This window comes from Pristiophorus japonicus, chromosome 7 (genome assembly GCF_044704955.1).
Source record: "Pristiophorus japonicus isolate sPriJap1 chromosome 7, sPriJap1.hap1, whole genome shotgun sequence".
NCBI classification, from domain to species: domain Eukaryota; kingdom Metazoa; phylum Chordata; class Chondrichthyes; family Pristiophoridae; genus Pristiophorus; species Pristiophorus japonicus.
This window is the reverse complement of record NC_091983.1, coordinates 36,457,218-36,474,385: the sequence shown is the minus strand read 5'-3', so window position 1 is coordinate 36,474,385 and position 17,168 is coordinate 36,457,218. Positions and strand designations below refer to the sequence as shown.

Here is a 17,168-nt window from a genome sequence, read left to right as displayed (position 1 = left end):
GTGTCTTCTTCGGGTTGTTTCTAGCTGTTGGTGAATCGCAATCTGATTTGGTCCAAATGTTTTCTGTGCCTTTGCCCATTGGCCAATTTGACCTGAAACACCCTATTCCCCTCTTTGGCTGTGACCGTGCCAGCGAGCCATTTGGGACCATGTGCATAATTGAGCACAAACTCAGGATCATTGATCTCAATATCACGTGACAAATTTGTGCGGTCATGCTACACACTTTGTTGATGCTGCTTGCCTTCCATGTGATCATGGAGATCAGGGTGGACAAGCGAGAGCCTTGTTTTGAGCGCCCTTTTCATGAGCAGCTCGGCCGGAGGAACCCAGGTGAGTGAGTGGGGTCTGGTGCGGTAGCTGGGCAGCACTCGGGACAACCGGGTCAGCAGGGAGTGTTTCAAGCTTTGCTTGATAGTCTGAACTGCCCGTTCTGCCTGGCCATTGGATGCAGGCTTGAATGGGGCAGATGTGACGTGTTTGATCCCATTGCGGGTCATGAATTCTTTGAATTCAGCACTGGTGAAGGACATCAGGCAAGCCGTGCGTGGCAAACATGGCTCGTAGGCTTTCAATAGTGGCCGTGGGCGTGCTTACAGACATTATCGCACATTCAATCCATTTTGAGTAAGCGCCCACGACAACCAAAACAATTTTGCCAAGAAATGGGCCCGCATAGTCCACGTGGATCCTGACTTCGGTTTGGAGGGCCACAACCACAAACTTAGCGGTGCCTTTCTGAGTGTATTGCTCAGCTGAGAGCAAGTGTTGCACTGGCGCACGCATGACTCGAAATCTGAGTCGATGCCGGGCCACCACACATGGGATCTGGCTATGGCTTTCATCACTACAATGCCTGTGTAGGTGCTGTGCAGTTCACAAATGAACGTATCTCTGCCTTTCTTGGGCAAGACCACGCGATTGCCCCACAACAGATAATCTGCCTGCAGGGACATTTAGTCTTTGCGCCTGTAGAATGGCTGAATCGCCTCCTGCATCTCCACTGGGATTCTGGACCAGCTCCCATGGAGGACACAGTTTTTTACCAAGGACCTGGATCCTTGGTAAAGGATCCTGGCTGGTCCAGGTCCTGATCTGGCGGGCCGTAACGGGGGACTTTTCATTCTCGAATGCTTCCATGACCATTTCCACCCCGGTGGTGGGCAATGGCAGCCTACTGAGAGCATCCGGACAGTTCTCTGTGCCCGGTCTGTGGCAGATTACATAGTTGCATGCTGACAGCGTGAGCGCCCATCTTTGGATGCAGGCAGAGTCATTGGTGTTAATCCCTTTGCTCTCAGACAATAACGATATGAGTGGCTTGTGGTCAGTTTCAAGCTCAAACTTGAGGCCAAATAAGTACTGGTGCATTTTTTTTACCCCGTAAACACATGCCAGAGCCTCTTTTTCAATCATGCTGTAGGCCCTTTCGGCCTTGGACAAAGTCCTGGACGCGTACGCGACCGGTTGCAAGATCCCTGATTCGTTAGCCTGTTGTAACACACACCCGACCCCGTATGACGACGCATCGCAAGCTAACACTAATCTTTGACAAGAATTATACAGGACAAGCAGTTTGTTTGAACACAACAGATTTCTGGCTTTTTTAAAGGCAGCCTCTTGTGAATTCCCCCATACCCAGTCGTCTCCCTTGCGCAGTGGCGCATGTAGCGGTTCTAGCAGTGTAATTAACCCAGGCAGGAAATTACCAAAATAGTTAAGGAGTCCCAGGAACGAACGCAGCTCCATCACGTTCTGTGGTCTCGGCGCGTTCTTGATGGCCTCCGTCTTGGCGTCGGTGGGTCTGATGCTGTCTGCTGCGATTCTTCTTCCCAAGAACTCGACCTCCTGCACCAGGAAAACACACTTCGAGTGTTTCAACCTGAGCCCAACGCGATCCAACTGACTAAGAACCTCTTCCAGATTCTTCAAGTGTTCAATGGTGTCCCAACCTATAACCAGTATGTCGTCCTGGAAAACCACGGTGCAAGGAATCAACTTTAGGAGGCTCTCCATGTTCCGTTGGAGAATTGCCGCCGGCGAACGAATCCCAAACGGGCACCTGTTATAGATGAACAGACCTTTGTGCATGTTGATGCAGGTGAGGCCTTTCAAAGACTCCTCCAGCTCCTGCATCATGTCGGCCGAGGTCAGGTCCAGCTTGGTGAACATCTTCCCTCCAGTCAGGGTCGCAAATAGATCGTCTGCCTTGGGTAGCGGGTACTGGTCCTGTAGCGAAAAACGGTTAATCGTTACTTTATTCTAAGCGTGCTGTCCTCTTTAATTACCGGGACAATCGGACTAGCCCACTCGTTGAATTCCACCGGCGAGATGATGCCTTCTCGCTGCAGCCTGTCCAGCTCAATTTCTACTTTCGCACGCATCATGTACAACACCGCCTTGTGGTGGATGGGTCGCGTACCGGGAACCAAATGGATCTGCACTTTTGCCCCTGAGAAGCTTCCAATGCCTGGCTGGAACACCGATGGGAACTTGCTCAGAACCTGGGCACATGAGGCGTCATCGACGGACGAGAGCACTCGGATGTCATCCCAGTTCCAGCGGATTTTTCCCAGCCAGCTTCTGCCAAACAATGTGGGGCCATCCCCTGGCACAATCCACAGCGGGAGTTCGTGTACTGTTCCATCATAAGAGAGTTTGACTTCTGCACTGCCAATTACAGGGCTTAGTTTCTTGGTGTAAGTGCTTAGTTTGTTGTGAATGAGGCTGAGCTTGGGCCTATGTGCCTTTTTGCCCCACATCCTGTCGAAAGCCTTTTTACTCATTATGGACTGACTCACACCCGTGTCCAGTTCCATAGATACTTTAATTCTGTTCAGTTCAACTTTCAACATTATTGGTGGACATTTCGTGTTGAATGTGTGTACCCCGTACACTTCTGCCTCCTCGGTATGAGTCTCCAATTCAGCCTGATCCCCAGTGAATCGATTTTCCTCTGCAACGTGGTGGTTTGCAGCTCGCCTGCACATTCGCTGGAGGTGTCCCATTGTTCTGCAACCGTTGCACGCATAGTGCTTGAAGCGGATTGATGGGGCCGATGATCACCCCCACATCGTCAACAAGGTGTTAACTGCCTCGCATTAACGATTGATGGTGGACTCTGCGTCATCTGAGGTCGGGCAGCAACAGCCGGCGTGTACGTTCTGACGTGTATATTTCTGCTCGAAACCGACGTTACTTTATGCACAGTACTGGCTGAAACTTCTTTATTCTGCGAAATCTGTTTGGTGTTGTCGCTGGTGGACATAAACACCTGGGCTATCGTTAATGCTTTACTTAAATTCGGAGTTTCTACAGCCAACAGTTTGCGAAGGATTGCCTCATGGCCAATGCCCAGTACAAAAAGGTCTCTCAGCATTTGTTCTAGGAATTCTTCAAACTCTCAATGTCCTGCGGGGCACCTTAGTTCTGCGATATAGCTCGCCACTTCCTGGCCCTCTGATTGTTGACACATGTAGAACCTATATCTCGCCATCAAAACGCTTTCCTTAGGATTTAGGTGCTCCCGGACCAGCGTACACAATTCTTCGTAGGATTTCTCTGTTGGTTTTGCTGGAGCTAGGAGATTCTTCATGAGGCCATAGGTTGCTGCCCCACAGACAGTTAGGAGGATCGCCCTTCATTTGGCAGCATTCTCGTCCCCTACCAGCTCGTTGGCCACAAAGTGTTCGTCGAGTCTCTCCATGAAGGCCTCCCAATCATCCCCTTCTGAGAACTTCTCCAGGATACCAACTGTTCTTTGCATTTTCACGCAGTTGTTTGTTACCTCGTCGCCAGTTGTTATGCTCACAATAAAGGATAAAACCGAGTACTGTGTACAATGAGCAAGTGTGACCTTAGCTCCTTTAATACAAATCCAGATGCAGGTACCTCGTGGGTGGCCTGCTTATTTACCGTGCTCCCAAGGGATGCTGGGATCCCTTGGGACTCCAACAGGTAGGCGCTCTGGTGGTGGTATAATACAGGTTACAGGGGGTTAAATACATAACAGATGACACTAAACTGGGTGGGGGTGTGAGCTGTGAAGGGGATGCTAAGAGGTTGCAGGGTGACTTAGATAGGTTAGGTGAGTGGGCAAATGCACGGCAGATACAGTATAATGTAGATAAATGTGAGGTTATCCACTAGGAAAAGGGGAGGTGCAACGAGACCTGAGTGTCATGGTTCATCAGTCATTGAAAGTTGGCATACAGGTACAGCAGGCGGTAAAGAAGGCAAATGGCATGTTGGCCTTCACAGCTAGGGCATTTGAGTATAGGAGCAGGGCAGTCTTACTGCAGTTGTACAGGGCCTTGGTGAGGCCTCACCTAGAATATTGTGTTCAGTTTTGGTCTCCTAATCTGAGGAAGGACGTTCTTGCTATTGAGGGAGTGCAGTGAAGGTTCACCAGACTGATTCCCGGGATGGCAGGACTGACATATGAGGAGAGACTGGATCAACTGGGCCTTTATACATTGAAGTTTAGAAGGATGAGAGGGGATCTCATGGAAACATACATGATTATGACGGGACGGGAGAGGTTAGATGCGGGTAGATTGTTCCAGATGTCGGGGAAGTCCAGAACCAGGGGACACAGTCTTAGGATAAGGGGTAGGCCATTTAGGACTGAGATGAGGAGAAACTTCTTCACTCAGAGAGTTGTTAACCTGTGGAATTCCCTACCGCAGAGAGTTGTTGATGCCAGTTCATTGGATATATTCAAGAGGGAGTTAGATATGGCTCTTACGGGTAAGGGGATCAAGTGGTATGGAGAGAAAGCAGGAAAGGGATACTGAGGGAATGATCAGCCATGATTTTATCGAATGATGGTGCAGGCTCGAAGGGCCGAATGGCCTATTCCTGCACCTATTTTCTATGTTTCTATGTTTCCATGTAAAACTAGGGTCTTAAAAGAAGTGGCTAAGGAGATATTGGATGCATTGGTTGTGATCTACGAAAATTGCCTGGATTCTGGGCGGTCCCTGCGGATTGGAATACCGTGAATGTAACGCCCCTATTTCAAAAAGGAGGCAGACAAAAAGCAGGAAACTATAGACCAGTTAGCCTAACATCTGTCGTTGGGAAAATGCTGGAGTCCATTATTAAGGAAGCAGTAGCGGGACATTTGGAAAAGCATAATTCAATTAAGCAGAGTCAGCATTGTTTTATGAAAGGGAAATCATGTTTGACAAATTTGCTGGAGTTCTTTGAGGATATAACGAGCAGGGTAGATGAGGCATTCGATAAGGTGCCACATAAAAGGTTACTGCATAAGATAAAAGCTCACGGGTTTTGGGGTAATCTATTAGCATGGATAGAGGATTGGGTAACTAACAGAAAACAGTCGGGATAAATGGGTAATTTTCTGGTTGGCAAACAGTAACTCGTTGGGTGCCGCAAGGATCGGTGCTGGGGTCTCAACTATTTACAATCTATATTAATGACTTGGATGAAGGGACCAAGTGTAATGTAACCAAGTTTGCTGATGATACAAAGATGGGTGGAAAAGAAAATTGTGAGGAGGACACAAAAAATCTGCAAAGGGATATAGACAGGCAAATGAGTGGGCAAAAATTTGGGAGATGGAGTATAATTTGGGAAAATGTGAGGTTATCCACTTTGGCAGAAATAATAGAAAAGCAAATTATAATTTAAATGGAGAACAATTGCAATACAGAGGGATATGCAGGTCCTTGTGCATGAAACACAAAAAGTGAGTATGCAGGTACAGCATGTAATCAGGAAGGCAAATGGAATGTTGGCCTTTATTGCAAGGGAGATAGAGTATAACATCAGAGAAGTCCTGCTTCAAATGTATAGGGTATTGGTGAGGCCACACCTGGAGTACTGCATAGTTTTCGTCTCTGTATTTAAGGAAGAATATACTTGCATTGGAGGCTGTTCAGAGAAGGTTCACTCAGTTGATTCCGGAGATTAGGGGTTTGACTTATGAAGATAGGTTGAGTCGGTTGGGCCAATAGTCATTCTCAGAAGAATGAGAGGTAATATTATTGAAACATATAAGACAATGATGGGGCTAGACAAGGTGGTTGCAGACAGGACAAAGGGGAAAGTAAAACTCGGGGACAGAATAATGGGCCGCCCATTTAAAACTGAGATGAGGAAGAATTTCTTCTCTCAGAAGGTTGTAAATCTATGAAATTCTCTGCCCCAGAGACCTGTGGAGGCTGGTCATTGAATATATTTAAGGCTGAGATAGACAGATTTTTGAACGATAAGGGAGTAAAGGTTATATGTCCTTACTATACAGTATAAATGCACATGAGGCCCATACTTGGGAGAAGGTCACTCTATGACCAGTTACCTTTATTACCAAGACCTCAAGTGATGAAGGTGGGTGGAGCTTCCCCTTTTATACCTGAAATTCCAGGTTAGGAGTGTCTCCCACAAGTTCGCCCCTTGTGGTCATTGTTCTCAAGATGTCCAACTTAGTTCAGCTTATACATGGGTTTCAATGATAGTTGAATACATGACTTCACCTCCCCCCAAAGTTTATTGGGATCACAGGTTAAGTCTCTCTGGTGGTTTACTCTCCCTTATAGAGAGCCTGAGTTGGGGCTCCGGTTGTTGGCCTGAGTGTTTGCTGTTTGTGGTGCCTCAGGCCTGTCCGGACTGCCCACAGTGACAAGGGCTCTCCTCCACTTGGTTCTGGTGTTTGGTCACCTGTGGTGGAGTAAACTCTATGTCGTGTTCTTCCTCTGCTTCTTCTATGAGATTGCTGAACCTCCTTTTAGTTTGATCCACGTGTTTGCGGCAGACTTGTCCATTGGTAAGTTTAACTACCAAAACCCTATTCCCCTCTTTGGCAATCACAGTCCTGCAAGCCATTTGGGCCCTGCAGCATAATTAAGGACAAAAACAGGGTCATTGACATCAATACATCGCGCCCTCGCCTTCCTGTCATGTTATCACATTGTGACTGACGCCTGCTCTCAATAATTTCTTTCATAGTAGGGTATATAAGGGATAACCTGGTTTTGAGCGTCCTTTTCATTAGCAGCTGTGCGGGTGGAACCCCTGTGAGCGAGTGTGATCGGGATCTATTGGCCAACAGGAGGCGTGATAAGCGGCTTTGTAGGGAACCTCCTTGGATTCTGAGCATCCCCTGTTTGATTATCTGCACTGCTCGTTCCGCCTGGCCGTTTGAGGCCGGCTTGAACAGTGCCATTTTGACATGGTTGATGCCATTGCCTGCCATGAAGTCCTGGAATTCAGTGCTTGTGAAGCACGGTCCATTGTCGCTGACCAAGACATCCGGTAGACCATGGGCGGCGAACATTGCCCGTAGAATTTCTACCGTGGCAGAGGATGTGCTTGAATTTAAAATGGCACACTCAATCCATTTGGTCTACTCCAACCAAAAACATTTTTCCCATGAAGGGACCACATGGATGCATGACCATGGCTTGGCGGGCCAGGACCAGGGGCTAAGGGGGGCTTCCCCAGCTGAGCACACGTGTTGCACCTGCAAACACAAAGTTCCAGGTCTGCATCTATCCCTGGCCACCAAACGTGTGACCTGGCAATTGCCTTCATCATGACAATGCCCGGGTGCTCATTGTGAAGTTCTCTGATAAATACCTCTTTGCCCATCTGGGGTATGACTACTCAGTTTCCCCACAGTAGGCAATCGGCCTGAATCGAGAGTTCATCCTTGCGCCTATGAAACGGTTTAAATTCCTCAGGGCATGCCCTACACGTGGCTGCCCAGTCCCCATTCAGGACACATTTCTTAACTAAAGACAGTAGCGGGTCTTTATTTGTCCAGACTTTAATCTGACGGGCTGTCACAGGTGAGCCTTCGCTTTCGAAAGCTTCAACAGCCATTACCATCTCAGCATCATGCTCAGTTGCCCCTCAGTGGTGGCTAGTGGGAGCCTGCTGAGTGCATCGGTGCAGTTTTCAGTGCCTGGTCTGTGCCGAATTGTGTAGTCATAGGTGGCTAACATAAGTGCCTACCTCTGTATGCAGGCCGATACATTCGCATTTATGGCCTTGTTGTCGGCCAAAAGGGACGTTAGGGGTTTGTGATCTGTCTCCAGCTCAAATTTCCTGCCAAACAGGTACTGGTGCATTTTTTTTACTGCATATACACATGCTAGCGCCTTCTTTTCTACTATCCCATAGCCCCTTTCTGCCTGGGACAGACATCTGGAGGCATAAGCTTACCGGCTGTAACTGACCATTGGCACTCACATGCTGCAACACACACCCGACCCCATAGGACGATGCATCGCACGTTAAAACAAGTTTCTTACACGGGTCATACAACGTTAACAGTTTGTTGGCGCATAACAAATTGTGTGCTCTATCAAAAGCCCTTTCCTGGCTGTCCTCCCAGACCCAATCACGACCTTTGCGTCGGAGCACATGTAGCGGCTCGAACAGTATGCTCAATTTGGGAAGAAAATTACCAAAATAGTTCAGGAGCCCCAGGAACGAACGCAGCTCCGTCGCGTTACGGGGTCTGGGTGCTCTCTGGATCGCTTCCGTTTTGGACACAGTAGGTCTGATCCCGTCTGCTGCTACCCTCCTCCCCAGGAATTCTACCTCTGGAGCTAAGAAGACACACTTCACCTTTTTCAGTCGCAGCCCTACCCAGTCTAGTCTGCGTAGCACCTCCTCCAGATTGTGGAGGTGTTCTTCAGTATCGCAACCTGTGATGAGGATGTCATCTTGAAAAACCACCGTCCTTGGAATCGACTTGAGGAGGCTTTCCATATTTTGCTGAAAGATCGCGGCGGCCGAACGAATCCCGAACGGACATCTGTTATACTCAAACAGCCCCTTGTGTGTCGTGATGGTGGTCAACTTCTTCGACTCACACGCCAGCTCCTGGGTCATGTAAGCTGAGGTCAGGTCCAACTTTGAAAAAAGTTTGCCACCGGATAGCGTCGCAAAGAGGTCCTCCGCTCTCGGTAGCGGGTACTGGTCTTGGAGTGACACCCGATTGATGGTGGCCTTGTAATCGCCACATATCCTGACCAATCCATCCGCCTTGAGCACCGGCACGATCGGGCTCGCCCAGTCACTGAATTCCACTGGCGAGATGATGCCTTCCCTCAGCAGGTGGCCCAATTCGCATTCTATCTTTTCCCGCATCATGTACGGCATCACTCTGGCCTTGTGGTGTACTGGCCTGGCGTCCGGGTTTATGTGAATCACTACCTTGGCCCCCATGAAAGTGCTGATGCCGGGTTGAAATAATGAGTCAAATTTGTCCAGTACCTGTGAGCATGATACTCGCGCAATTGCATTGACATCGTCCCATTTCCAGTTCATGACAGAAAGCCAATTCCTCCTGAGTAGTGCAGGACCGTCCCCCGGGACAATCCAGAGTGGCAAGCTGTTCTCCGAAACTTTGTGGGTCATGACTACCGTGGCGCTGCCTAGCACCGGAATGATCTCCTTTGTATATGTCCGTAGCTGTACGTCAATCGGCAATAATTTTGGCCTCCTGGCCTTGGACACCCACAACTTTTTGAACTGTTTGATACTCATCAGGGACTGGCTGGTCCCCGTGTCTAGCTCCATTAATACTGGGATGCCATTGAGGAGCACTTTCATCATTATTGTGGCGTCCTGGTATATAAACTGTATATGTGCTCCACATGAACTCGCTGAATTTCAGCTTCCAGCGATTTCCCCCAGTATTAATTTGGCCTCGTAGGGCTTACATCGGGCCCGTCCTCCTCGTACATCAAACTGGCTGCAAGCTTCCTGCACATACGCGCCAAGTGACCGCTGACGTTGCAGTTTCTGCAGGTATATTGCTGGTACCTGCAAGCTCTGGCTGGGTGTTTGCCTCCACACCTCCAGCATGAGCTGGAAGCCCCGTTGTTGAAAACAAACGGTCCATTACCAGTCGATCGTCTCTGACTGTCTCTGTAACTGTCCTTAAGCGCACCATTAACAGGTGTTGATGGCTCCATTATTGGCCGCATTGTCCATTGCGATGGCATGAATCACCATTCAGCTAGCCATTGTCTCTGTTGAATTCCCCCCTTTGGGTTCGACTACATGCTGGGCCATGTCCGATTGCCCTTGCCTGCCGAGAGAACTGTGTGCCGCATTAACAATGTTGACTCCCTGGTCGTTTGCCGCATTTGAGCCAAGATTTTTGTCATACATCATTCTTGTCTCTTCCTCCCCTGAGATAAATGCCTGGGCTATCAGAGCCGCCGCTTCCAAGGTCAAGTCTTTGGTCTCAATCAGTTTCCTGAAAACCCCAGCGTGCCCGATGTCCTCAATAAAAAAGTCTCGCAGCATCTCCACTCTGCATGCATCTGGGAACTTACATAGGCTTGCCAGTCACCGGAGATCTGCCACAAAGTCTGGAACGCTTTGCACTTCTCGCCGACTGTGCGTGTAAAACTGGTGTCTCACCATGTGCATGCTGCTCGCTGGTTTAAAGTGTTCCCCGATCAACTTACTGAGCTCTTCGAACGTCTTGTCCGCCGGCTTCTCTGGCGCTAGGAGGTCCTTCATCACGGAGTACATTCTGGATCCACAAACCGTCAGGAGATGAGCCCTGCGTTTGTCGGCCGAATCCTGTACCCAACCAGTCTTTAGTGACAAAACTTTGCTGTTGTCTCTCAATAAAGACGTCCCAATCATCACCAACCAGTACCTCTCTTCTGTGCTGCTAGCGGCCATGCTCGGGTGGTTCAAATCCCAGTTTCCCATCGGCAATGATATGTCCTTACTGTACAGTACAAATGCACACGAGGCCCATACTTGAGAGAAGGTCATTCTGTGACCAGTTACCTTTATTATCAAGTGATGGAGGTGGGTGGAGCTTCCCCTTTTATACCTGGATGTCCAGGTTAGGAGTGTCTCCCACAAGTTCGCCCCTTGTGGTCATTGTTCTCGAGATGTACAACTTAGGTCAGCGGTATACATGGGTTACAATGATAGTTGAATACATGACAAAAGGGTTATGGGGAGCGGGCAGGGAAGTGGAGCTGAGCCCATGATCAGATCAGCCATGATCTTATTAAATGGCGGAGCAGGCTCGAGGTGCCAAGTGGCCTACTCCTGCTCCTATTTCTTATGTTCTTCTGTTCTTATATTTGGAAAGCTGTCTAAAGTTCAAATTGTTTCGTTTCTTTGCTTGTAATTTAATTTTAACATTTCAAATTGGCAACAGGCTGTTGTCGTTCCGACGGAATGCACAAAGTGCACGTCAACAGTTACTATGATACGCAAATGAGACTGGACCGAAAGTACCTCTCAGTTGTCAAAATACTGAGGAAATATTGCTGAGAGCTTGTGATCGCATGACATGGCATGAAACCTAGACACATTGGAGCTTTTGGAAAAAGTGTTGGACCAGTTTTCATTTATTACTTACACATTAATGGCAAAAATAACTTCATTAAGATCTTCAGGTATCATTGTTACACACATCTTACTCTGGCTGTTGAGATGTTGCAGGTCTTTTTCATGAATTTTGATTTAAGTTATGAATCCTTTATAAAATATGTATTTTTCTGTCAATTGCAAAGTGTGCTTTCACTTCATTTTCCTTTTCCTCCCTGAATGAAAATTGAAAGTTGATAAAAGTTATTGAGGTTTGTTTGGGTATTGTTTCCTTTGAATAAAGAAACTGCATATTTGAGCCAGATTTTATTTAGCAGTGTAAAGTAACACAACTTAACACAGTGGCAATTCAAAGTTATTATTGACATAAATTTAATATCGGAGTTGCGGGCCTAATATTGTTGAGTCCATAATAAATCATCAAGTGATTGATGGATCGATCACATCTGTCAAGACCATTGCAAACATGTGTGCTTTGCAGGATCCAGTACAGCATCCCAGAAACCAAAATGAGTTATGACAGCAGGCCACGGTGTGCTTGGAAGCTATCCCGTTGGGCAGGTAGAACTCTGCCAGTAATTAGATTTCAGTGTGTGCAGCCAGGTGAATCAGACTGGGCACTCTTGAGTTCCTGTGCAATTTGGAGAGCCACAGAATCCGGGGAAGCACATTCTGTGCCTCGGCATATGCTGCGATGCTCTCAGTTTCAGAGGAAACCGGTGTGGCTCCACTATTGGCAGGCACAACCCATGACATCACAAGCGAAGCATAATTGCTTAATGTACTTCACTTGCAACGGTGCCCGCAGGCACCCCGTAAGTGAGGGAGTAGCTTCAAAGTGGCAGTGTTTCAGCGGTGCATGTAAGTAGCTCTTCCCGCAGCCTTCAGTTGCCTTCACACTCTCCGGTGGGCTTACTTGCGCTCTGCAATCAGGGATGCTGCTCAGCAGCCTTTTTGGCCAATGCCGCACAGCATGCTGTAAGTAATTTTCTGTTGCTTGAGAATACACAAGCCGCACTTCAATCTCCCCATCAGTGTTTCTTTAGTTTGAGTAAGCAGGAGACTGTTTGATTTTCTGTTTTTCTTTGTTGCTGTGACAGCTGCCTGTGGAGGGAATGTGACAGGCCCTGCGGGTGTCATTTTATCGCCTAACTACCCTCAGCCTTATCCTCACGGGAAGGAATGTGACTGGAGAATTAAAGTCAGTCCGGACTATGTCATAGCACTGATATTTAAAAGGTAACTCGCAGAGGAAACAAATCTTTGCCGGTTAAATACCATGCAGCATAATTCCATTCTATATTATGGGCTCAATTTTCCCCAAAGCGCTTTTTTTGGTGTCCTTGAAGATGTACGCTCGTTTTTTGGGGGGCCCCAGTTAGCCAAAAAAAAATGTTCTCAGTTTCCCCGTTGGATTTCTTCATTTTGGCGCAGCCTAACCTGTCCTTTAGCTTTGGGGGTGGAGCCTTGATCGGCGCCAAAATGATTGGGTTGCCACGGTAACCAGGGACACAATGCGAGCTGAAGCTGCAAAGTGAAACATACAGCCAGCTCGCAACACGTTAAAACACATTAAAACACATTGCATCAACTTAAAAAACACATTAAAATATATTGCAGCAAATTACCTCCAAATTATTAAGGCAGGTCCCGTTCCCCCTAGCCCTGGCCGAAAGGCTTGTCGGTCTGCTTCCTTCGCCCGCCCCTTGCTGGTCCAGGTCCAGCTCCACCCACCCACCCCCCAACCCTGAGTGCCTTGCCGGTCCCGCTCCCCTCCCCCCCCCGCCCCCAACCCCCAGCCCCGAGTGCCTTGTCAGTCCCGCTCCTAGCCCAGGCTGAATGGCCTCCTCCCTCCTGGTCCCCGCACCTAACTACCCTGAAAGGCTTCCTTCCCCCCACCACCTCCTCTCTCTTTTTCCCCTCCTCCCCCCATATCTCTCCCCCCCCCCCGCCACACCTCTCTCCCCCTCTCTCTTACCTCTCCTGCAGCTGCTGTCCGGGCATCTGCTGCACTTACCTGCGCCAATTTTCATACCTGCGTCAATTTCTTCAACTCTCCACAAGGTTTTTTTTCTGGAGAGGCCACATACGCTGGCCTAAGAAGAACTGGAGTAACTCTCAGCTGGCTAAACTTCCCTAAACGGCCAGAATTGGCACAGGTGGCCGGTTACATCCCCTTTGGCTGAAAAAAAAACTTACCTAAAAAAATCGTAACCAGCTGAGTTACGCTGGTGCAAATTGTTTGGGGGAACTGTGTTTTTTTTAACTTCGGCCAAAAAAAGCAGCCTGCTCAAAAAAAAAGGTGCAAATCACTGGGGAAAATTAAGCCTATTTATGCTGCCGTTCAGCACACCAATTATTAATGCTAATAGCTCTTCTTTTATTGTGAAGCATATCAAAGTCAACATTTCTGCCTTGCGTCTTTTTGACATTATTCATTTTGTTGTAGTTTCCATATGGAGCCCAGCTATGATTTTCTTCATATCTATGAAGGGGAAGATTCCAACAGCCCCTTAATTGGCAGCTTTCAAGGATCACAGTCACCCGAGAGGATAGAGAGTAGTGGCAATAGCCTTTTCCTGGCCTTTCGTAGTGATGCCTCTGTCAGCATGGCGGGATTTGCCATTGATTATAAAGGTACTGATTTCCTCACTATCTGATTAATACATACTAGCGTTTAAATGCTTAACCATCTTTCGATCCCAAGCTGTATTCAGTAACTTCTGTTTAAAAAAAAAAATCACAATGATATAATAATCTGATTTTTATAGTTGGCTGTTTCAACATGTATCATCTTTATCATAGGCAGTCCCTCGAAGTGAGGATGACTTGCTTCCACGCCAAAGAGGGATGAGTTCACAGGTGTTTCAATGAAGGACCTAATATTCCAGATCCTGAACTACATCTTGAAGGATGGAAGATGCCTGTGCGTGGATTTTTTTTTTAACATGTGGTGGCCGTTGCACACCAGCCACCACACGGGCTTGACAGAGCTAGGCCTTGGTCCAGTGGCAAGGATTACCCAAGTCGACTGGAGACCAGCTCTGTTGCATGGACCTAGCGCGTTCACATATCGCAGTGTGGGCTGGTCCATGCTGTCCCTGGGCCCTCGCCTCTTCTGAGCCCCAAACTCATACCTCTCCTAGGCCCCGGTCACTTCCCTCTACAAACTCTTGCTGCTCCTTCACTCCTCCTGCTGTGCCTGCCCGCATTGCAATCAGCGACCTGGCTTCGCAGCCATCGCCCTCCTGCAGCAGCACCCGCTGCTCCCTGCAATGGTATGCCGTCGTATACTGCTCCCTCCAGTGGCCCTGGCCTGCTGATGGTCTTGATGGTAAGGAAGGAGGCACACATTAAGTATATAGACAGCCAGGGAGTGCATGATAAGGGACAATACAAAGAGATTAAGAGAGAAATCACATTCTCCAGGTTACAAAAACCCATGAGTAATTGGAGAAAAGTTGAGTTTTGAGCTATTTTCAGTTCCTCAACTCTACAAGCACTTCTGTTTCCAATTTTTTGAACATTTATATTTTAATATAAATATTAGTAGGCCTCGAGAAGTTATATTTTCTTTCCAGTGTATGAGGAATAGAAAGGCCAGTCTTTGGATGTGAGATTAATGCTGTATTTAACAGGAATTTTATTATTTTTCAAATGTAAATCAGGTGTCATTTGAAGCAACAATGTTTTATTTTTCTACATAAGAAATATCTTAAATATTCTAATTAGGATTTAAATTTTTTTACAGCGAGGAGGAAAATGGTAACTACTGGAAATCGAAAATTAAACCAGAACATCTTTTAAATGCACAGCAGGTCAATTGGTATCTGAAAGGAAAAATAGAGGTTCATGGTCCACGATGAGTTCTGATTAACTTGTGCGCAGAATTTTAGTGGACAAGGCAGGTTGAGAGCAGAGGGGCTCTGAAGTGGTCGGGAAATCTGGGAGAATGGGTTCCCCGCAGGCCCTGCTGAATTTAATGGCAGGGTCTGATTTGCAAAAAAAAAGACTTGCCTTTATATAGCGTCTTTCATGATCACCAGACATCTGAAAATGCTTTACAGCCAATGTGCAGATGGCTGCGGGCGGGTAGGCCTGCGACATTAGGCTTCACAGAAGGGAGGGATCGGGTGGAGGCCGAGAAGCGGAGGTGGGGGGTGGGTGGGGTGTTGCAAGAGGATCGGGGACCGTGGAGTAGCCGGTGTGGGGGGATGCAGTGGTCGCCAGTTGGGAGGAGCACAGTGGTGAGGGAGGCAGAGATAGTGGGCATGGTGAAGTGGGGTGGGGGTGTGGTCTGAAGTGATCGAGGGCCTGGACCAGCACGGTAAGGGTTGCGTCTGAAGAGATTGGAGGGCTGGAGGAGCATTGGCAGGGGAGGCCTCGTGGGGGATGGGAGGCATGGGGAGGGGGTGAAGGGCGATCGGAGACCTCGTCCTTCGCAGAGGGTGGGTTAGGTAGGAACACTGGACTCAGGAGGTAAGTACCTCCTGGATCCAGCAATCCTCGCCTTGCATTAGCTGGTGGGTTTCACGAGGCCTGCAAAACCTGACCAGCTAAAGTTAAATTCAAAATGGAGGTTAAAGCAGGGGCTTCCAGCCTCATTATAATATTTAAATACACAACTCACCTCATGACAGCAGGTTGGCTGCTCACCCCCCAGTTCCGCCTCCATTAAAACCGGAGGCGATGGGTTGGAGGCGGATTCTGGTCGGGATTCAGATTTTTTTAACATTGGGGGCCGAGATTGGATCTATTTTTAAGAGCTGTTCGGGACGGCAATGGTGCGGAAAGCACTCACTGCTCGGTCGGTGTGGAGGGGCCGACATTTTCTAAATTGCCCTCCTCTATTTTTGGAGTGGTGTACGGAATCGCTCCGACCATCTTCCCATCTGTCGGGCACGCGGCGACCCCTTAATAACCGGTGGCAACCCCATTTCCGCCCCGCGGGAGCAAATCGGCCGCCAGTTGATTTCCCCGACAGCTTTCCCCGGCGGGAAGTTTCTTGTGGCTGGGCGGTGCATCTGCCCTTAAAGGGGAGGGAGCACTGCCGCGGCCACCATTTTATTATAATTGTCGGCGGACTCCGAAGTCGGATCGACCATGGCAGCCTAGCACCCCCTCTTTGGTACCGGGCCGCTGGTCTGGCCGAAATCTTCCCAGGTGGCCCAGTGGGTGCCACTGTGGCTGCAGTGCTCGCGGCGGCCCTCCCCTTGAATTGAAGGGGAGGGACGTTTTGATTTGTCAGCGATGACACAGAGCAGCGGCCGTCCCAATGGCACTTCCGCCCTGCAGCCCCCTAGAACACCGCACCAACACAAGAAAAAAAATTGAAGCGGTGAATATCGCTCTACTCTCCGCCCCATGGACTGGGGCGGTGAAAAAAATGTAAAAACGGCAAGTGCGCCCCATTTGGGGCGGGGGGCAATTTTGGCCCCTTTAACCTCCCATCCTCCCTGTTACCACCCCTTATTTTAGGTTAAAATTCCCCCCTCTTTTTCAGATGCTGACTGACCTGCTGTGCATTTCTCAATGTCTTCTTTATATTGCCTTCTTAATACTTTCTTGAATAACAAAACATTTAAGTGCAATGTTTGACAGAACCAAGGGCAGGAGAGGGGAAGGTTCAATAAAATATATTAACATTTGTGAGGAAGAGCTTTATTTTTGTCTCTTGAAGTTGTAAGATTTTCCCCATGTAAAATAAACCGGGTGCCATTTTTATCCATTGTGTATCCACTCTGTGTGTTTGGGTTGGAATTCATAATTTTCTAAATAAGCCACATGGCTGTACAATGTGGTGTGAACCTCTAACAGGCTGATCT

General features: G+C 48.3%; 1 protein-coding gene across 1 annotated transcript in view; it reads left to right on the top strand.

The window, feature by feature from the left end:
- LOC139266579 (CUB and sushi domain-containing protein 1-like) overlaps nt 1-17,168 on the top strand; it is a 3,131,815-nt gene that overhangs the window by 2,566,942 nt on the left and 547,705 nt on the right. The window contains exons 28-29 of the mRNA XM_070884173.1: nt 12,444-12,582; nt 13,793-13,980. Coding sequence (XP_070740274.1) covers nt 12,444-12,582; nt 13,793-13,980 — 327 coding nt within the window. The remainder of the gene's footprint in view (nt 1-12,443; nt 12,583-13,792; nt 13,981-17,168) is intronic.